Source organism: Calonectris borealis, chromosome 13 (assembly GCF_964195595.1).
Source record: "Calonectris borealis chromosome 13, bCalBor7.hap1.2, whole genome shotgun sequence".
Lineage (NCBI taxonomy): Eukaryota > Metazoa > Chordata > Aves > Procellariiformes > Procellariidae > Calonectris > Calonectris borealis.
In genome coordinates this window covers 20,804,465-20,826,908 of record NC_134324.1, presented here as the reverse complement: position 1 = coordinate 20,826,908, position 22,444 = coordinate 20,804,465, and the positions used below count along the sequence as shown (strand labels likewise).

The following is a 22,444-nucleotide window of genomic DNA, read 5'->3' as shown; positions in this document are numbered from 1 at the left end:
GGCCTGTTTTATTTAAAGGAGATTGAAAGACAATGAGAATACTCTGGTCTAAGTGAAGTGTTCAATAAGCTTCTGAGGAGGAAAACCAGGTTTCTTTTGAAGGGCCTTCAGGGAATGGAGTCAATCTCATATGACCTTCCAAACCAGCTGTTTAAGTGTCCTAAGGGAGGGTGTGGCAAAGCAAATCAATAAGGTTCTTCTCTAGTTGTGCCAATTTCCCATTCATCTCTTTCTTTTTTAGTAGCTTTCAAATCAATTAATGTTTTAAAACTCCTCCTGTAAGCCCGACACTTTATTCCTGAATATCATCTCTCCTTTCAGTACTCCGATGTTACCTTTATAACAAGGGACCATGAGAGAATTTTACTTGCAATTTTTCTTTCCAGGTAAGAGTATTTAATTTAAGTTATTAATCATCTTTGTTGTTTTTTCCCCCCTCTTTTTTTTTTTTTTTTTTTTTTTGCCTTTTAGTTCTGAGGAGTGGAAGAAAGTCAGCAATTCAGAACGTAAGAGCTTGGGACTCACTCTTGAGAATGATGGAGAGTTCTGGTGAGTGGGAGTCATGTGAAGGGTTTGGAGATACTGGCTACACTGAGTAATTGTCATTAATTCTGCCATTTAACAGCTTCGAAAACAACTTCCCCAAATGGATAAGATTATCTAGTCCTGGCACAAAGTCTGTTTCTTTTAAACTCTCAAGGGATGACAGAGAAGAACAGAAAAAATGGATTAAAAACTAGTAGAACAAAATTAGTAGCTCTTAGTAAATATAAGTTTCAAACACCCTCAAAATCTATTATCTATATTTAGGACATTCACTCAGAAACCAAGACAACACATGTGCTGGTTTAGATGACAGAATGCCCAATATTGAACATGCTGTCAGTCCTGTTTACTGACTGCTGTGCCTATCTGTAGGATTTCTAGGTCAACCATGGCTGAGGTATCTGTAAATAAAATTGCAGCCAATGATTTTTGGTATTTGTCGGTGTTTTCCAGCATGGGCATGAGAAATGTTTATTCTCTACAGAATCTCTAGAACTCTAATAATTTTGACTTTGCTTAAAGCTTAGATACACTGAGGCAGCAACTTCTTCAGTAGATCATCATACTGCATCGAGTGGATTGGTAGGGCTCCCTATGAAAAGTCTTCTGTTTGAACTGGCAACTGTAGGTATTGGTTCTGGGCCATTAATAAGCCAGGACATGATGCTAGTTCAGAGATACCAAGCTGTTAGAGGAGGTGAATATTTTTTAACTGCTCTGCAATCCAGTCTTTCACTTCAGCAGGCACAGGTTATAGCATTGAAATGGTGCTAAATAAAAGCTTTGTCCAGAGTGCAGAGGTTTGAGTCATCTCAGGGACAGATGTAACAATGAGGACCGTAATAATGAGGAGTGGATAGTGCTTTGGTTGCAGGTAAGCTCTTTTGCCTTTGCGAAATATATGTTATCAAATTCAGCCTGGTAGATACAGCCTATCCTTTAGGCTTAGGTGCTACAACAGAACCAATCCAGAGCTGACCAAACACACTGAGGTGATATTTCTCTAAATTAAGTTCTAAGATAGTGTGATTGTGGCTTCACAAGTATTTCCACATGGAGAGCTTTCCAGTGAATCAGTTTGTCCTCTGGACAGCTGAGCAATGCCTCCTCTTAAATTACTGGAAGATTTTATGTGTTATTTTGGCTCTTTGCGTGAGTATCACTGTTTATTTTTAAATAAACCATTACTTTGCTGGTGTCCCATGGAATAGGATGACGTTTGAGGACTGGTGTAAGAATTTCACTGATGTGGACATCTGCCGGATTGTGAATACCTCCTACTTCAGTATCCACAAGACCTGGGAGAAGAAAATGATGCATGGGGCTTGGGCAAAGAATTCAGAGCCCCTGCTAAATCGCTCTGGTGGATGCTTTGATAACAAAGAGACCTTCCTTCAGAATCCCCAGGTGGGAATGCCTGTATTTTGTGAGGTATTGAAGTGTATCCACTTTAGCTAGGGCTTCTGAAGTATCCACCCTATTTAGGAGTTGGCAGTGATGACCTGACAGAATTCTCATTGCCAGTGTCTGTCCTCTGGTTCACTGCATGTTTCAGTGATTTCTGTGAAATCTTTCGGAAGAGTTTAGATATTTGTTTAGGACTGATCATGTTTGGGGCTGATGAGTCAGACGCACCAGGATTAGTGAAGTCCTGCCTTCTTTCAGTTTCCCAGCTGTAGAAAGGCAGCAAGTCTGATTTTCTAATGACAGAACTCCATTCACTTAGCACCCTTAAAGAGCCTGAGGATTTGGTCCACTGTATTTAGTTAGTATCCCTTTGCATTAATCTAAGATTCTGAAAGTATCTAGTCTCTTCCCCAAGCTCACCCTTTCATCAGCATTACAGAATTTTCCTTGTCTCATCCTACTGGTAACTTTCAAGCTATTCAGTTTATCTGTTCATGCATTCTTGCTGCATTTCTCACCTTCTGCCCTTCTCAGTGTTGTACTTTTTCATACCAGTGCATGCAAATTCAGGCATAAAACTTCCATTACTGTCCATGAGTTCTGAGCACTTACTGCTTTAGTTATTACTTTGAAAATTGACCTTTCTGTTCTTCTGTAATTCACCACATACTTTAGATTAACTAAAGATGTTCTTGTGTCTGCTTCTCTGCACTTGTATGGGAGGTTCCTGTCTGCACCCCTCAATTTTCATAGCAGGATATTGGAGAAGTGTAGCCTTTGCTGTTCAGACTAGGAGTGAATCTCAAACTCCCAGCTCATCCTGTCATATAGGTGTAGATGGAGAAGCAGTTCGTCACTGCTCTGTCTTCTGTCAGTGCCTCGTTTCCAGAGGGTGATTTTATTCAGATACTCCCCTGTACGCTTCTGGACGTATTCCAAATGCTTGTCTGGGTCTCTTTTGTAAGTGTTTAGCTGCCACAGAGAACAAAACATACACGTTACGGTTGAGTGCAATGCCTGATGCAATGGAAGTTCTTTTTATTCCAGTGTTATCTCTAGGCTAGTTGATTAAAAGGCTCTTAATAGCAGCACTGGAACACATTTATGTTAGCTTAGGGCCATTATAAATTACTGTGGCACATACTACCATAGTCTAGAGATAATCTCTGTCTGTTCTCCCTGAGCAAAATGCCTGACACTGAGGCCTCCTGTGAAGTTTATCTGTACAGAGAGGGATTGTGACACTTCCAGTCCCTTTAAAATAAGGGAATTTAAGCCAAGTATAAATGTATTCCTATAGCCACCTGCTGATTTCCAGATTGTTACCCAATAGGACAGCTGAAATGTCATAAGATCAAAGATCGTCACAGTCGCATACCTCTCATCAGCTTGCACTCTGACAGTTCCCCTTCCACACCTCCTTTTGCCCTGGAACACTCTAGGCTATCTGACAAGGTAACACTGCATATGCTTCAACAGGGACAAGAATTAAAATGTGCCTTACGAGGTGTTGCTGCATATTTCTATCTTGCTTTTTAGATTCTCTCTGCAGAGGCTCTTTACAACCCCTAGGACTCTTCTCAGGGTCCGGTGCTTTCTCTGCCACAATGTTGATATAGCACACAAATAAGAGTACAAAGCAGCACTGAATTTATACCAAAAAACAGCCAGCCCAGAATAGCAAGCAGTAGCTCTGTAGGAGGCCAATCTGGACAGTAAATACCGTGAGCAACTAACGAAGCCCAGAGGCTTGGGAAGGTATTGATTTTCTTTCCAATACTGCTTGTGCTTCAGCCAACTCTGCTAGAGGTTGGTGTTTCCTCCATGTGGGTCTGACACTGCCTGAGACAGTGAGGGTCGGGGATGAGAAATGGGATGGTGCCTTATTCCGCAGAGCTCTAACCACAGAGGGATGTGAAGTCATTACAGCGGATCGTTCCACAACAGTAACCAAGGCAATCTCAGTATCTACCTCAGAGCAAAGCTCAACGAGGATTTGCAGCTCTTGGAGGAGCAGGGAGGGGGGAATTGAACCACTGATGATATTCCTCTCCGTGCTGTCAGAGAATTTCAGCTTAAATCAGAACATGTGGTGCACATAGTACCCAGCTGTGCACCACTGCAGTTTTATGCTTTTATTTTGTTTGCTTCACATTTAAAGGTCTTTGAGGATGGAAGAATACAGCATCTGTCTAAACTTGGCGTAAATAGTGTCCTCTTCCCCTCCACTGGTTCTGACAACTCAGATTTGCCCTCTATATGCACGAAACAAACAAAATTTAAAGGAGTGTCTAATACTGAACGAATTTGAATGTTTAATTCTTTGTTGTATAAAGAAACACCTGTCTTTTTTGTCTACTGAAAGGGTACATCCTTACTCATGAAATGGTCTGGTAGTGATACTTAATAATGTAAGCAATTCAAGTCTGATTGATTGAGATGGGAACTGCTGCCTAAACTTGAAATAATTTCCTTTGATTGGTCTTAAACCCAAGTTGATTCAAGTTTACTTTAAATAGTTTGGATAAAAAATTTGCATGTTAAAGATGGAGGAGTCCTTCTTAGCCCTTTTTACTGGGTACTCCTAAGACTTTCAGGAAAACTGAGAAAGTCCAAAATTAGCATTCCTGTCATTCTTATATTAAATAGAAATTGTAGGTGCAGAACAAAGTTGTGGGTTTGGGGATTTTTAACTAAGATTTGGAAGATCCCTTCATTTGCAGGTCCTATATAAAGATGTTTGAAATTTACAGGCCCTGTTTAGATATTTAAGTTAAAAGAAGAATCAAAAATTATCAAAGACCCCATCTGGAATCTGTTGGTTTAATTTTTTTATTTCACTCCTGATTTATATATATATCTAAATAAAACTTAATCTTTTGTCTTTTGCTTTCAGAGGAGATGTTCTCTTCTGCTACCTCAGCAGTTATTTTGTAATACTGTCTTACCCTGTCCTTTATGTGAATTACCTGTCTCAGTGTCTCTGATACTTTCAGTTTAAAGATCCTTATTATTAGCATTAATTTTCAGCTACGAATTTCTGCGAATGTCTGTTATATGGAGAACTCTCCTCCCACCCCCAAATGTATTTTCATTTGCCTCCTTTGTATGCACGTATTTCCTTGGTGATGGCTTTATCCTCAGTATCCTAAGGCGCTTCTAACAGCTTACCCTCTTCTCTCTTCTACTAGTACGTCTTTGATGTTAAGAAGACTGAGGACAAAGTGTTGGTCTCATTACAACAGGAGGATCGCCGCAAATACAAGAAAGAAGGGAGAGGCGACAGCATCCCAATTGGCTTTGAAATATTCAAGGTAGGCAGCCATCTGCACTCCTGGTTCAGAGTTTGTTCAGCAGTCCTGCTTCATCCTGGCAATGAGATCTTTGGCAGACAGAGGCATGATTATCATGGTGGGGTCTGGCTCTCCTCTCAACACGAGCTTTGCGTGTGTACTGCACTCAGTCACCAGAGCTGACATTAGACAGACTGTTTGAACTAAATTTAATTTAGTTCAATTCAAACTCTGAACTAAAGGAACATAAGTCAATTTTCCCTATTGCAAAAGATTTTTAAGTGTTTTTCCTACCCCAAGCTTTGAAGAGAAAGACAGAAAAAATATTAATGCTTGAAACATGGAGGTTTTTTTTTCTCCTTCTCACTAGAGGCTCCTGCCTCCATTTCATCAGCAAATACAGCCAAGTGAATGAGTTTGAACAGTCTGCAGTTTTTCTTTTGCCACTTAGAAAAAAGAGTCAAGAGTGTTTTCAAAAGCTGGAGTAGTGAGTAGGAAATGAGCATATATGATATGGAACCAGAGGGATCCCAAACAGTAATTTAATTGCACTCCCAGGGCAAATTGAGTAAAATACGAACTGAAAGAAGGAGGAAAGCAAGAGAAACAGCTATGCATCTGCTTTTTCACTGAGGATCAGGATTATCTTATCATCTGTTTCTCTAGCTAGTGGGACTACACTGAGTCTATGGCCCTACCCTAAAAAATAGTCCGTTTTTAAGGCAGAGCTGCTGACATCTGCATCACACCTATTCATTTGACAACCACCTCTTAACCACATATATTGAGAAGTGTCATTACAGAAAGTAGTGTAATTTACCTTGCCTTGTTCATGCCTGTATATCTAATTTGGAAAGGCTTGGAAAAGAAAAATCACACTTTCAGAAAAGTATCAGTGCTCTATCTTTATTTCTGTTCAATAATTTTTCTATTTAAGAAGTGTTCTAACCCACCAGGCGCATTATCATGACTAAAGGCCTTTGGAAGACCATGGCCTAAATTATCTGAAGACAAAAGAGAACTACCAGAAAAGAATGTAGGGCTGTCTTTGCCCCCAGGAGCTGCTTAAGAAATATGTTTATATTTTAACTGTGCTGTAGCAAACATCAGTTCCCTGAAGAGGATGTAAATAGTTAAGCACAGCTTCAAGGCTTAGAACAAAACATAAGTGGTTATTCTGTGGCTTTTGTATTCAGGAAAGGACAAGGAGAATACAGCTGTGTGCATCTGGATTGAGAGCCTGCTGTGTAAGACTGGAATGCTCTCTCTACATGCTAGAGAAAGGAGGCAGATGAATCTCAGCTTCATCTAAGATGGCAGCATAGCTCAGCGGGTGGAGTCCTTGGAGTGTGCATGCATCTCTGAAAGTATTCAAAACTCTGCAGTAGCATCATGTCTCTGTTAGTGGATGCGTGTCTTTGCCAGTCCCAAACTTTCACCTCCACTTAGGGGTATATATGTATATGCAGTGAAGTGCAGAACAGCACTGCTTGGAAGCCTGTGTGGGCTAGCGCTTGGAGCACTGGGTTGCCTGTCAGGACTATCCCTGCCACAGCTTCAGTGGGTGAAAAATCATTTGCCAAACCATTTGCCTTTATTGCACATTGTCTTTTCTGCCCATGAAAATCTGTGTGATGTGCAGGGAAAATCCTGCCTATTAGCTCTGATATCCCTCCTTGCATTAATCCCTATACTGCTCTGTGGCTGTAGGTGGAGGATAACAGAAGCTATCGACTACACAAGCTGACTGTGCAGGAGAGAGTGGCCACATCTCTGTACATCAACACACGCACTGTGTTCTTGAAGAGGATCCTTAAGCAAGGCCGCTATATCCTTATCCCAACTACATATCATCCTGGCATCATTACGAAGTTTATCCTGAGACTCTTCACAGATGTGCCATCAAAACTCAGGTAGGTTGCACTCACAGCTACATGAGATCTTCCCTTGCCTATATTGGCTGCACTTCCTTGGAAATGGTTGCCTGGTTGCCCTCAAATATCCCTGACTCGCTAGCTCATATCACTCCAGAACTAGGCGCTTGAGATGGTCAGGGTCACCTCCAAGAATCTCCAGATGGCTCACTGGGATTTGGGCATGGTCAGGACATTTTTACTTAGGAACCTAGTGGACAATTCAGTTTGGGTATTTTGACCTTTTAGTTTGGCTTTTGTAGTTGCCGCCAGTTCTAAGTCAGAATGCTGAGCACTGGTGCTTGCGGTTACAGTTGATACTGTTTATTTCTCTGACCATCTCCTTTGAAACCAGTGGTTGTCTGCAACGGCAAAACTAGTGTTTCGTGAAATCAGGCCTGCTGAATTTTTTGCTTGCTTTGATACTATTTTCCATGATCTAAAGTTTTTTTTTCCACCAGTTTTGCTGCCATGCAAAGGATGATACACATTTGGTTTACTTTGCTTTGCTCTGTTTTTATTTCTTAAGTCTGTCATTTCTGTGACACAAACTTCCAAAACGGTAGATGAGGAAAGAATACAAATCTCATGTTTTGAAAATGCCAAATTTCCACAACCATTGATTGTTTGCTTGACATTCATTGCTTCAATTGTTTTTCCCATGATTTTTCAGGGAGCTGAAGGCAGATAAGCCTAAAATGACATGTTGGAGTCTTCTTTGCGGCTATCCACGCAGAGTCACCCAAATCAAAATTCACTCTGCAGAGGGTCTACAGAAGCAAGACAGATCAGGTGGTAAGTGTAAAGTGAGCCTGGAATAGTGGAAGGGGCTTCTTCAGTCCTTTAAAGATGATCTGAGTTGATATGTAAGCAGTCAGAAGTTATTCAAACAAACTGAAGATTTATGGGATTTTTTTTCAGCCCGTTGTAAAATCTGATCAAAAGGAGAGACCAGATGAATAAGATGATGCAAGAGTTATGTGTCATCTATGCTGGTCCAGACAGGCAGTAGTAGTCAGACCCTTCTGGAAGCTTTTTGTGGGGATTAGTAAGAAATTCACCTTTCAGAGTTACGTGTTTTCTAAATGGAAAATATCCAGGGAGACAGCTGAATCGCACAGACTCATGTAGTGTATTACACTTACCTCAGCAATGTCATTCACGGCCTTCAGAGCACTCTGTTCTTCATCACCATAAGCTTAATAGCACTTCAGGGAGGAAATTATGGATTTCAAACAACCATTTTCAGCTGGGTAAACTAGGACAAGGAGAGGTTAGATGACTTGTACAGGACTGTGTATCTGTTGACTAACCTGATCTCCTTCTATGACAAGGTGACCTGCTTAGTGGATGAGGGAAAGGCTGTGGATGTTGTCTATCTAGACTTCAGTAAAGCCTTTGACACCATTTCCCACAGCATTCTCCTGGAGAAACTGGCTACTCATGACTTGGACAGGTGTACTCTTCACTGGGTAGAACACTGGCTGGATGGCCGGGCGCAAAGAGTTGTGGTGAATGGAGTTAAATCCAGTTGGTGGCCGGTCACAAGCGGTGTTCCCCAGGGCTCAGTTTTGGGGCCAGTTCTGTTTAATATCTTTATCAGTGACCTGGACGAGGGGATCGAGTGCTTCCTCAGTAAGTTTGCCGATGACACCGAGTTGGGCGGGAGTGTTGATCTGCTCGAGGGTAAGAAGGCTCTTTAGAGGGCTCTGGACAGGCTGGATCGATGGGCCGAGGCCAATTGTATGAAGTTTAACAAGGCCAAGTGCCGGGTCCTGCACTTGGGTCACAAGTGCAACTCTATAGGCTTGGGGAAGAGTGGCTGGAAAGCTGCCCAGTGGAAAAGGACCTGGCGGTATTGGTCAATAGACGGCTGAATATGAGCCAGCAGTGTGCCCAGGTGGCCAAGAAGGCCAATGGCATCCTGGCTTGTATCAGAAATAGTGTGGCCAGCAGGAGCAGGGAGGTGATCGTGCCCCTGTACTCGGCACTGGTGAGGCCCCACCTCGAATCCTGTGTTCAGTTTTGGGCCCCTCGCTTCAGGAAAGACATTGAGGTGCTGGAGCGTGTCCAGAGGAGGGCAATGAAGCTGGTGGAGGGTCTAGAGCACAAGTCTGATGAGGAGCAGCTGAGGGAACTGGGGAAGAGGAGGCTGAGGGGAGACCTTATCACTGTCTACAACTACCTGAAAGGAGGTTATAGCAAGCTGGGGGTCGGTCTCTTCTCCCAAGTAACAAGCGATAGGACGAGAGGAAATGGCCTCAAGTTGCACCAGGGGAGGTTTAGATTGGATATTAGCAAAAATTTCTTCACCAAAAGCATTGTCAAGCATTGGCACAGGCTGCCCAGGGAATCGGTTGAGTCACCATCCCTGGATGTATTTAAAAGACGTGTAGATGTGGTGCTTAGGGACATGGTTTAATGGTGGGCTTGGCAGTGCTAGGTTAACAGTTGAACTTGATGATCTTAAAAGTCTTTTCAAACCTAAACGATTCCATGATTCTATGATCTACACATCAAAGGAAGTGTCCTGAAGGACACTAAAATGTCTTTCTGGCACCTGATGTTGACAGTTAATTAGGATACTTGTCCAGTTGTCATTTGCTTCCTCATTTTCTATTCCTACTCTCCGTCTGTCGGCCTTCATCTTCCATGACGAGTGCAATAGAAAAAGGTAGGCACATTCAGCACTGAGTAGTCGGTAGGGAGAAAGCAAAGGAGCGGAGATACTACAGTGAAATGGGAACAGGAGACTAAAAAGGTTCCTGAAACGTCTGCTGTGGTTTCTCAGATAACTCTTCAGCTGTCTTCAGTTTAAGATGTGGAGCTCAGTTGCATTAGTTTCTTGTGGTAGAGAAGGCATTAGACTTAGACCTGCAATACAGCTCATCCTCAGTCTCACAAGGCAGCTGTAAGATTTCTCCCACCAGCTGGCTACAATTTTATTCCAGTCCCCTTTCCATAGTTATTCCTGGTACCCACTGAGTGGTGACTGAATGTACTTTTCACTGTGAAAGCCACTTTCTATTAACTCTGGTTGTCTCTTCAGGGGACAGGAATGTTGGAGGGAAGAGAGATAGAAAATTGATTCAGTTCATTTTTCTTGGTACTTTTCTTGAAAAACAGGGGCCACAAACACCTCAGTCAAACAAGTGGTATGGCTCCACGTTCTCAGCAAGGCAGGATGGATGGGTGAGACTGAAGGGGCTGTGTGTGACAAGAATAGCAGAGCAGTGCATTGAAAAGAGGCAGTATGTTCTTGTTCTTGCCCTGTGAAGGACATTTTCATTTTAAGGGTGTTGTTGTTTTTTTTTTTTAAATTCCTTAAACATTTTTCTCTAACATTCCCTGCAGTAAAGCAATAAAAGCCAATTCTCCACCCTTACCATTTCACAATCCTTAGTACAATTACAGTCTTGACAAGATCATTAAAAACAATTGCCTGCAGCTGCCAAAGACCAGGCTTCAGCTCAGAGAGCATTGTGGGATTTGGTGCATTGTGACATGGACACTCAGGAATATACAAATAGGACTTAAAACCAATGTGTAATAGATATTCCAACTACAGCATAGCCCAAATACCTTTAGGACCGAGTACTACCACATGTGGTCAGGTTGGGCTGAAGCATCTTCTTCCACTTTGATTTCAGCATCCAGTGGGCTGATGATTACCCTGACAGAACTGGAAAGGTAACCTATTGTGGGAAGAACTGTCTATAGGAAACGCACTCACGATTTTCTGTTTAAACCTAAGCAAAACTTCTGCTTAATTATTTTATCTGCTGAAAAAATGCAGAATTGGGTCAAGTGATACTATTTGTGAATTAATATTGAATTCATCAAGTGGCTGAAAAAAAATCAGTCTATCATTGTCTATTTTTTTCTGAAGTGTTTCCATTTCCTTATGGGAAACAACGTGCCATTTTTAAATTCATCAAAAACATAAAGGGATTTGAACACAAAACCTAAATGAATCTTATTGTTTGACTTTGAATAAAACTTCACCAAAAAAAGTTAAAATATTTTCCTTTTGTATCAACATAAAGCTTTCAGTAAAAGCCTTTTTCTCTTTTCAGCCTGTAGTTCCAAATCTCATCCGTTCAGGGGGCACTGAAGGAGAGCTGAGTTACTTACTTCAGTACCTTCCTCATTATCTTGAATTCTGCTGTGAAATCCCTGTTTGAGTCTTTCTCTATCAGCCTTTTTTTTCGTATAAGTATCTCCAACTCACAGAATACATTCATAGATTGTCTTGCAGAATGCCACATCTTATAGCAGCTTCAGACAAATAAAGAAGGGAGAGTGTGTAAAATAAAAAAACCATGAAGCCAAATGTGCCTTGCTGACATTTGTGCTACACAATAAAATCAAGCTTTGCAATGACAAGGATAACGCCCATAACTGGCACTCGGCCTTCTGAGGGCACCTTGCTGGGAAATTTGGCAAAGCTCCCGACTGATACTAGAGTCCATTGTTGGTAACATAAAAAGATGGGTATGGTACATGTTTCTCACATTTGGGGTTTTTTTTGGTAGATTAAAAGAGTGGATGTAGAAATTCCCTGAAGCGCTCTATCTGGCTGGATTGCAAATTTACACTGGGAAGTAATGTGTCCAGGGACATTAAATATCCCGTGTTCTAAGATTGCTTCCTAATACTGCCGCAATAGAATGCAACTTCTTGTCATCTCTTGTCTCCTCTCTCGATTCTCTGGATCCACGTCTGGACCCTGTCCCATGCTTATCTCAAGGAGAAATAGCAGCCATGCATTTAAAAAAGACCAGCTTTCTCAGAAGTGAGTTTAGACCTCAAAGTCACACGGGCAGTTACCGAAATACCAGCCTTACCTGCCGCTCCTGGAGCATCTCCTGATGTGAACTAGACTTAAAAGTCAACAGCAGCCTCCTGTCTAATCAATACTGTGAGATGAGGGAAGAGGCCACACAGCAATTGCCACTGGGAGCGACAAGTAGAGGTTTCCTTTCAGGTTAGGCACAGTCAATATGTTTATTCAAGTAGAAAATAGGTAGATTAAGTGGTTGTGTTTTCCTGCTGCTAAGAAGACCTCACACAAAGGTTACTCATTTTCTGGTGCGAAGGTTGATGGCAACTTGTTTCTATGTGAGCTGCTGTGTCTGAGTAGCCCCAGTGCATTTCACAAGGGATTCCTGACCTCTCCTTCACCTTCTGGTCTGCAGCATCTCAGCTCTCAAGCTGCTTCTTTTCTTATGCTCAGTCTCTGTCATCTGAATTCCACCTTGTCCAGCCACCTGCCTGGTTTGTCACTATCATCCCTTAGCATAGAGAGAAGACAAAATTTGATGATAAAGGAGGAGGTTATGATTCATTCTGAAGCTTCTGAGAACTGAGACACGGCATTCCATCTCTGTGACAAACTGTCCTGAAAACATCAGGATGTCTCTATACTCTGACACTGGGCTATGCAGTTGCGGAAAGTAAGAGCAGCCTGAACAGAGATACCTTTTTTTAATATAACTTGGATAGAGGGATTTTAGACTGGAATGCACTGTTCTTCACATAAGCCCATCACTGTCATCTGAGAGTTCTGCTTAGCACAAATTCTGAGCAACTTAAACAAAACTGGAAGAGAATGAAGATTGCATAGTAAGTGCACACCTGGCCTGGTCACGAGCTGGTTGTCATCAGAACCCTGCTCCCTGCCAGAGGAAGGTTGTTTAATCTCTATTTTAAATGTTTATTGGAAAGCTCCTCCTTGCTGCTGTCTTTGATCCATTGTCCTGTCTGGAAAATAATGGATGATTTGCTGTTCTCAAGAATAGTGGATGAATCTAGCTGCCCAGACTCAATTCTGAACGCATATAGGCTGTTTCTCCTGGAAGTACCTCTCTCCGAGTTAGCTTGTTCTGAAGTTGATCCAACTACCTGTGAGCCAAGTGCAGTGGCAGGTTTGGAAGAAGATGAGGAAGCACTGTGTGCTTGGAGATTTTCTGTCTCTCGTTCCCAAGTCTGTCTTAAAGATTGCTCTCGTTACTGTCTGTCACACACTTTTCCCAAGAGCTTATCTTTGAGAACAAATAATCTTTTGCATTTTAAAGTCTTCCTGCTGAAATTCCATGTTGAATTTGCACATTTCATTGCCTTTCACCACTTCTTTTCTAAACGAGGTATTGTGATCCCCAGTATGTGACACACCTGGTAAGCAGAGTATCTGGTACCTTTAATGGCAGTTGCGTTGGGAGCAGTCTGAGAAATGGAAGAAGGCAAAACGCATGCAGTCAAAGCATGAGAAGGGAAGCAGAGAGAAAATGGAGCAGAGATCGGGGGAGGATTTACTGACGCCAGTGGAAAGACTCCCTTTTATTATCCGTATTGCAGGAGGAGCTAAGAGGTATCACATGAGCAAAGACTCAACTGCAAAAGCAAAACAACCTGTTGTAATCCCCAAGGCACTGCTTGTGTCTCAGCACTGTGTCTGCTCTGTTTGGCCCATGCCTTTTTCCAGTGACTGAGTTTATCATAGCTCTCCATATACCAGTAAGAGTGGTCTAGCTGGAGAAGAGCGGGGATGTCTCCGAGAACTTTTTCTCAAGAACGTTTTCTAGAAAGTCTTTTGTATTTGGTACAATGCTGAAGGATGTGGATGTTAGATCCTCAGTCCAATTCTCAAAAAAAAAAAAAAAGTTAGCCTTAGACTACTGTGCATAGATTTCTTTAAGCCTTAGAAATGTCATTACTGTTCAAGTGTTTCTGGCTTTTACACTTTTCAACTTTTTCCTTTGTGCTGTTCTTTTGTACAACTTCCCAGTACAACAGCATGGCCATAGGAGTGAGATGAAACAGTTGTTTATACACAGTATGGTGTCCAGGGCATAGCTGGAGTCATACATGTGCCTGAGAACTGAACCCAGTCCTTCTTCCACTGCCAGAGCAGTTGCCGGAGTAGCAGCTCCAGTTGTTTTCATTCCCAGCTTGTGGCGAATACTAGGATGTTGCTTCTCCTCGTTTGTAGCCCTTTCTAGATTGTCTTTGTACTGTAAATAAACCAGGCCCAGAGCTAGAAAGAACTGGGCCAACAGTAGCTGAGAACGTCCCTTGTCTCATCCCACATGTGCAGCTCTCCCATTTCTTTCTTTTGTCCTGGAATTGGAGCCCGTCCTCCTAATATAACTGACCACTCAGCAATGCCATCATGAGGTCGTGCTGTGCAGGTACCTTTCATGTTCCTCTTCTACCTCCCTCTCTTTTTCTAGCTCTTTCTGAGAATTTGAATCTGTTTCTTTCAGATGTTAGCTTTCCTTTTCCTTTCACTTAGCAAGTCCCTTCATTAACAGCTCCCTCTTCCAGCAGATATGCCTGTTACCTCTTTAAGCTCTGTGTCCTTTCCCCACCCCTTCTTATGCCCTTTATCTCTTAATTACTGTTAATGATCAGATGTTGCTTTGCTCTTTGCCCTCAGCCAAAGTAGTTGGCACCATTTCATGCAAGACCCCATTTTATTCAGATTCATTTTCCAAATCTCTTTGCAAATGGGGGAGCTTTTCCATCACCACACAGCGTGGTGCTGCCCCATGCCTCAGAGCTAAATCCACATATTCAGTGACACGGAAAGTAATTGCCTATCAGAAAAGCCAATACATAGCTACCTGCTATAGAAAGTGTGAGATGTTGTCAGGGTAACAGGCCCATCGCATGTCTGGCCAGGTGTAGTCATAGTGCAGCATATGGAAAAATCTGTTTTTTTCTTGTAAGTGGAAGTAGCTCCTTCAGTTTTGGATGTAGCTGTTACGCGGTTTGTTTGCGTGAGATGTTGGTTATCCATTCTTGTAAATGAGTGACGTGTTTGAGGAAAATCATCCTGGGTATGAATTGTTAAAAAATGAAAGCTGCCTTAAAATTATGCTGCCTTATGGCTGTCATGCCAGTGGTGGTATTTTCAAGTAGATGGTGACGAAATATGTGTAAGAAATGATCACGAGTCTGACTTGCGCTTACACACATTCAGTGGGTTTATTTAAAATCCGTATCTAAAAAGTAGCAAGGTGTGGAAAAACAGATATGCTGTCATTAAAAATAGGAATGGACAGAAATAGTTGTGTTGAAATACAAAAAAATGGTAGTGCCTGTGTTTAATTAAAAGTTAATTAGAAAGTGGAATGGCCCATTCTATTTGAGGATAAAGACAGGTGTTTCCAAATCAGTTCTTGCTCCCTATTGGAATGGAAAGAAAACATCAACATTTGTAACAAAGTAAAAATGTTCAGTGTAAAAATAACAAAGCATTTCTAGAATATTGAATAATCTCAGTGGGTTACATATGATTAAAGTGTAATTTAAAACATTAACTAGGACCTATAACAAACATGTTGTGATAACATAAACTTTAAAATTACATTGATCCAAATGATAGAACTGAAGAAATTGTCTCAGGTTCATGGGAATTAAATGAGAAACTGGGGAGGATTTGCTTTGACAGTTTCCCCCAGAAAACTTTGTTGAAACCAGTTCACTCCTACAAAAGTGCACTGTTTGGGTTTTTTTTTTTTCTTCCCCATTTTGACAATATGTTACTTTCTGGAAGAGAAACTGCTTCTTGAAAACTACCTCATAACACTAATACTCGTATCAGAATACAGCAGACAGCACTTTCAAGCCAGGCAGGCTAAAGGTGGACACTGAGATGTGCATTCAGTGATCTAAAAGCAGTTCTGTGCAGTTCCTGTCCTTGCCCTCCATAGGAATTGCAGATGATGAACAGTTTTACCTTCCATTTTGGCCCAGGCGCCCAGAACTACATATCAGATTGCATATGCACAGATGCATTTTGGCTTTCACATCCAGAGCAGTGTCGGGGAGCTTAGAGTGTCACTTTGAAGACCTTCTGTTAGGTGAGCCAGGAGGATGCACAGCAAGGGAATGTGGAAAGATCACAATCCCAGTCTAGGAGTGAGCTGGTTTCACAGCAAATGGTACTTGGCTTCCAGCTCTGAGCATCCAGTTGTTACAAGAATGAGGTATTTCACCTCTGCTGGTGATGGGCAGCCAGCAGCGGATGTGATGTGCGCTGGTGCCCTGTTCCTGTGCTCACTAGCAGTGGTGCTGCCAGGCACAGGAGGGGATTGCTTCTGCGGGGTTTCTGGGCAGGTCTCTGCTGCCATTCTGTGTCCTAAGAGCTGTGCTGCTGATTGTGTTTTAGGAGCAGATCCCTATGTGCTTATCAAGTGTGAGAACCAAAACATGCGCTCCCCTGTGCAACACGATACGACCAGTGCCATCTTCGACACACAAGTGATTTTCTACAGAAAGAACATCGACAGTCCTATCATTGTCCAGGTGAGATAAGCCACGCAGGGTGGGCTGCTAAAGGCAGGTAGGGGAGCACAACAGCATTACTGGGCTTTACTGTGCTAACTCTTCCTTCATATGCCTGATACCCAGGATAGAAGTGTGAGAACCTCTGCTCCCCTTACTGGGCTATGCCTGGAGGTATTCAGCTGCTCTACTGATTCTCTAGTCTAGGTCTCTTCCATAAAACAGCAACTGATGACACTTAGGGATCAGAAGGCATATTTCATTCCAAGGCTTTGAAGGAATTTACAGAATTACCTTTTGCCTCATGTGGTACCTGATGAAACACAGACAAAGAAAAGCAAAGTGTTGTCCAGAGTCAGTGTTTGAAATAAAACCAAAGCTAAGGCTACTATTAAGAAGTTTTTTACCTTGAATTCTAGTCCTGTGGGAACTGGACAACACTGTTTACCTCAGCACTAGCTGGAGAAACAGAGCTTGGTATTTAGATGAGGCAGTCCAGGAAAACTCTGGGAGAGTGGAACAGCATTTCATTTTGATACACACTGTTGTTTAGTATTAGACAAATACTAAGGACTATGTTTTCTTCATCAGTGTAGGGAGATCTTACAATGAATCTGTAAATCAATCCACTGTGGCATACAAGTGCCAGAAATTGAAATAGCTTTATAGCACTGTGTTGCAAGAAGAGATACATTTCTGACTTTTCACTGCCAAATGCAGTACTGGTGCATAGTACTCCTTTGGCATAGTATTCATCTGAACTAATAGGTATATTCCACAAATATTATAAATAGAAGGAGGATGATAGCAGTGTTATCCCCCAAACCACAGACTGTAGTTATGGATTAGAGGGAACTGATAAAATAGCTGATGGAACATGGTCTGTGTTCTCGGCATGTGCAGGATTGCCTAATCTTTAGTAAAGATTTGATTTACACATGGGACCTCACTCCATCTCTCTACAGTGTGCAGCTCAAACACTTTGACTTTTCCAGGATAACTGAAAGTTAGATACTAACGAACTTCACAGACCAAACAAAGACTAGCATGTGAGACTAGCAGCAAAACCCACTATTAACACCATTTCAGTTGCTGCTTGCTATATGCCCAACCCCATCCTGAGTAGTGACAAAGGACATCTCCAAGGACTCCAAAACTACTGCTGTCCCTTCCTCTAGCAGTGTGGACTTGGCTCTAACGCAGTCAGAGGAAAAGCACTGAAGACACTGCAGAGGTGAGCACAAGCAGGCAGAGGGGCACAGACAGGCTGATTGCACGTAGGTTTTTACTGCTGATGAGCTCAAACAGGTCATTTTTATGCCTCTTCTAGGCAGGCTGTGACCTAGAAAGCAAAAAGCTTTTAGCTCCTTATTTGCATAGTGTATGTAAATAAGCATGCAAATCCAGAATCTCCCACATGCTCTCTAGACAATTAGCTAAATTTAGATGTACGCCTGCTCATTACTGCTTATTCAAGGGGTTAATGCTCCTCCAGCACAACCCTTTCAGGTGGAGTTTGAGAGAAGCATTGCTTCAGCTGGGTTTATTTCTGTTCCCTTGTCTCTAGGTGTGGAACAGCAACATCTTGTGTGACCAGTTCCTCGGACAGGCAGTGCTGGCAGCTTCACCCAGTGACCCCAGAGAACAGCAGACTCTGCAGCTCCGAGGGAGAGGCAGCCGAGAAGCAGCCGAGGTGCCAGGTCACATCACCGTCAAGGTTTTTTCCAGCGATGACCTCGTGGAGCTATGAATACCAAAGCTTTGCAGAGCCAGACAGAGCTGTCACCTCGCAGCAGGGGAGGCTTGTCTGTGCTTTCTGTGTGAATGACTTGGGAGCAAAGGTTGCACATAATCATAATCGCTTTAAAAACAAAAAGCCCTCTAACTCTCCACATTATCATGGATAATGGGGAGAGAGGCTTTTAAAGAGGGAAAAATACGTATTTATACATATATATGTTCATGATACAGGAAATACAGTAGAAGAGAGGCCAAACTAAATGTTAGCAGATAAGCTCGTTAAGATGTGACCATCTTCCCCAGCCGCATCTTTCAGGAGCTCTCAGCACATAAGCTGGAAGCACACGTGACTGTTCTCACAGGTTCTCAGCACATCGTCATCTGTTCGCAGCAGTGGGACTGGACGCAGGCAGGAATGGCTGCACATCCTTGGTCACATACCAGCAGGTTGGTGGGGTGGCAAGCACAAGGTGGATCCGCATGGCTCAGTCCTTGTTCACTGCCAGGCTGTATTTGGGAGGGAGATTTTTTTAAGCTTTGATTGGATTTTTTTTCCCCATATAGGCATATAAAATTCTTGATGAATTTCATTGTTATTGCTACAGATCAGATGTTTCTGTTCCTTGGCGAAAATGTTATTAATCAAGGAGTTCAGTCACAGGCCATAGCCTTAAGACCAGGCATGCCAGGGCAACATTAAAACAGAAAGGCGGGTCTTCCAGTGCCTATTTGACCACCACAGCAAGTAAGGGCTTTGCCCACATAAAGGCTCTCAGATTGACTTTCTTAGTCTTCTATTCTCCACCTCAAGCTGATGACTCACAAGTTGGTATCTCTGGCCAAGAGAAGGGCACCTCACGATTCAGCTGTAGTTTTGCTCAGAGGACAAATTCAGTAATGGGAGCCTCCTTGCTAAGGAGGCTTTGTTTAATCCACATGATGCTAAAAATGGAGTAACACTCCTTTTGCTTCATTAGATGTGATGGGTAGCACCAGTCTGAAAGAGGACAAAATTAGCTGATGACAAGGATGGGTTTGTAAAACAAAGATGCTGTGCCCTAGCAGGTATCAGGTTTCACTCTCAAAATTTTGCATCGGTTGCAAATTGCTGACAAAGCTGAAGTCTTTGATGGCGTTTAACTTGGGTATAATGGAGGACAGGTATTGTTTCACATTTCCTTCAAAGCAGGGTTCTGGTACAAACTTTCTTTTCACTTTTGCATATAGCCCAACGGCAGAGTTTCCTCATAGCAGACATTTCTGTGTTTTCAAGCTGTGCAGTGATTCTGGCAGTGTAAGAGGCTCACTGTGTTAGGGCTCTCGGAAATGGATTTTATATGGTTGCAAATTCTGGTTTTGAAACTCAAGTTAAAGGTTGACTATTCTGCCTTTTGTACAGCCAGGAAATTTGGATTTGTGTGTACCTTGTAACCACTTCAGCCATTTTGTGCAATTTTTATAACTTTTAAAATGGCCCTCAGTAGAGTTAATGTTTTCACAAAAGGTTTTGAAGTCTTCTCAGGGCTCCAAAAGGATCATTGCCGTGGTAGGAAAATGCTTTCTCTGACATGCTGGAGATGGAATATAAGGCTATGAATGATATTATAGTGCCATCAGCTTAGTTGCATGTACCAAGTACCTAAATCCAGCTCTCTTTTTAAATAGCTTGGGCTCAAGCCATTTTGCACGCAGAGCATTTGTCAGATGTGAACTACATGCGGTTGACAGCCCCACAGGCAAGTGTAATTCTTCTCTGTAAACTCATAGCTTCAGAGTTGCTTACTCTCAGATATGTTTGTAAACTGCAATTTTTTAAAGAAATCATTAACTTTCTCATACAGACCAGAGCTCGGGCGAGCCACACAGGGAACTGCAACTCAGTCTGGGCTATCCTAGCCCTGGACTAAGACCTGTTTGCCTTGCTTTTCCTCACACGCTATTTTATGCCGTAGTAGCTGCTTCTCAGCAGCGTGGCATGAGGGGTGACTGCAGCCCGTCAGCACACCTTCACCGTACAGGTGGAATGCCAGCATGGCTAAAGCCCTGCACTGCAATTCGTAGGGCAGCAAGGCGTGCAGGAGAGCACGCTGAGGCAGTGCAGAATAGGTCATGTTGTATAACCCCCTTTTCAGACAGACTTTTCTCCAGGGGCTGTTCCATATGAGGTGGGTGCAGTAAGGGGGGGTTGGCTTGGCCAGCTGATTGATTTGGGTCAGTATGTAGCCTGAAGAAGGTTCCTCCCAGAGATAGCACCCAGCACGGCCAGGCTGCTTTCCCTTCCTGAGGCAGCTGGCAAGAGACCGGAGGCTTATGCCTCCTTGCCCCAGTATTTTCCTGATCTGAGAGCTTGCCTGAGCTCATCGGGGGCACAAAGCCGTCTCGCCTCTTAGCTGGAGGGGGCATCCTTGGCTGTTTCCTTTGAGCCCCACAGCCCCGGCCTCCTGCTCCCAGCACCGCCACCCCATTTTAGCATCTGTGTAAGGGTCGTCCCCAGCGTCAGCAGGGCAGAGGGAGCTTGACCAGCAATTCTTTGTCGTGTACAGCCTGACAAAGAGGGAAGGAGTGGAGTGTATACTCAGGCTGGAGTGTATAAAGGTGATGATTTTTAGGCCTTGATAATTGTGTCAGCTCAAGACATTCCCACAGTTTGTCCCCGTGGTATGGGGACAGGGAGCCCTTGAACACCAGTGCTGGCCAGGCTGGAAATGGAGCTCTGTTGCTCTCTCAGCGTTGCCCTGAGGGTATCGCAGTCCAGTGCTGGTAGCTGTGGGAGGCTCAGGCATGCTGAGGCCAAGCAGAATGTCTGTGCCTCTGCATTTATTAATTTTTGGAAGTAGTTGGAGCTGGCAGGATTTGCCCATCAGGAGGAGCTGATCCAACCTGGGAACACAACTGGCTGTGCTGATTTACAGAGGCTTCTGGCTTCTCCTCCCACCCAGGCATATGGGAGATGGGAGCAACCCCAGGTGAAGCCAAGGCAAGAGCAGGTTGAAAGGGGCTTGCACTGCTGCCTGCTCCCTGCGAGAGAGCCCAGGCCAGGCAGGGGATGGTGCCCACTGCTCTGCGGGCTCTTTCTCCTGTTGTACATCTTGCCACGCACTGAAAGCAAAGCCAGCGCTGTGGGTTTTTGGCTTACAGGGGAGGTAGATGTGATATGTTTGAGATAAGAGGCTTGCCTTTTCAGACAGACACAGGAATTTAAGATCAAATGTTACCAGAGCTGGCCAGTATTTTTAACAATTAATGATAACTTGTGGGAAAACGAAGGATTTTTTTGTGGGGAACTGCATTTATGTATGCACTTGGGCCACCTTCAGCAGAGTTTTGTCCCCCAAAAATTAAAACAGAGGGAAATAGTTGGAAAATGTTTCATTTCAACCTTTCTTTACTTTTCAATATGAAGTGATTTAAATAAAAGGTTAACAAAAAAATAAATGTGTTCAGTAATTTCTGAAATGAAACAGTTGGTTTCAGATAAAAGAAATCTTTCTGGGATGACCCCAAATGACATTTTTCAGCTTGCTCAAGAAGAAAAATGTATCTATCTATCTCAGCTGTTCACTGAACAGTTCTCCCCCCTGCCTCCCTTTTACTTCACAACTGCTCCCTACTTTCTCCCCGATGAGTTCCCAGCTCATCGCAGTCTCCATCATACTGTAGCCTTGCTGCCCTCACTCCGAGGAAGACCAAGCCCCATGTGTAAGGACTCCTCCTGTCCCTGGCTGCACAACAGCAGTGTCTCAGGAGTCCTGTTAGATTTTACGGTGTAACTAACTCAGACCACTCTCCAGCCCTCGGCCCCAGACAGAGCGCTATTTATATTGTTTACTTAAAATGCTATTTATTTTAGTGAAGCCCAGTTTTTGTCCTCACTGCTGTGTTCCCATTCCCTTTCCCTTCTCCCTCCACCAGCATGAGCTCTGTGAATCCCTGTGACTCTCCCCTCCGTTAAGCTTAGGCTGACGCTTATTCGTCTCCTCTGGCACACCAGACCAGTCACCTCTGCGGGGAATAATGGACTGACTTTGCTGAGCACAGCGCACAGCAGTGCTGTCGGGGCTAGAAGAGCTCCGCTCGACCCATGTTTTTGCTGTTTGTCTCAACTAAATCCTCACTGTTTCAAATTCTCATTCTAGGATGGCTGCAGGGTAGATAGCCTGACTCCCGCAGCACCAGCTACTGCTTGGGGTGCAGAGGATCGTCCCAGATGTTAACGGTGAGCAGCCAGAGCTGTAGCTTCCAGCCAGCATTTGT

General features: G+C 43.2%; 1 protein-coding gene across 1 annotated transcript in view; it reads left to right on the top strand.

The window, feature by feature from the left end:
* The window catches only part of CAPN6 (calpain 6), a 61,570-nt gene extending 39,963 nt beyond the window's left edge, over window positions 1-21,607 (top strand). The window contains exons 6-12 of the mRNA XM_075162451.1: window positions 472-549; window positions 1,758-1,953; window positions 5,145-5,267; window positions 6,957-7,159; window positions 7,833-7,954; window positions 16,335-16,471; window positions 18,018-21,607. Coding sequence (XP_075018552.1) covers window positions 472-549; window positions 1,758-1,953; window positions 5,145-5,267; window positions 6,957-7,159; window positions 7,833-7,954; window positions 16,335-16,471; window positions 18,018-18,200 — 1,042 coding nt within the window. The 3' untranslated portion in view covers window positions 18,201-21,607. The remainder of the gene's footprint in view (window positions 1-471; window positions 550-1,757; window positions 1,954-5,144; window positions 5,268-6,956; window positions 7,160-7,832; window positions 7,955-16,334; window positions 16,472-18,017) is intronic.
* Window positions 21,608-22,444: the final 837 nt, after the last annotated feature.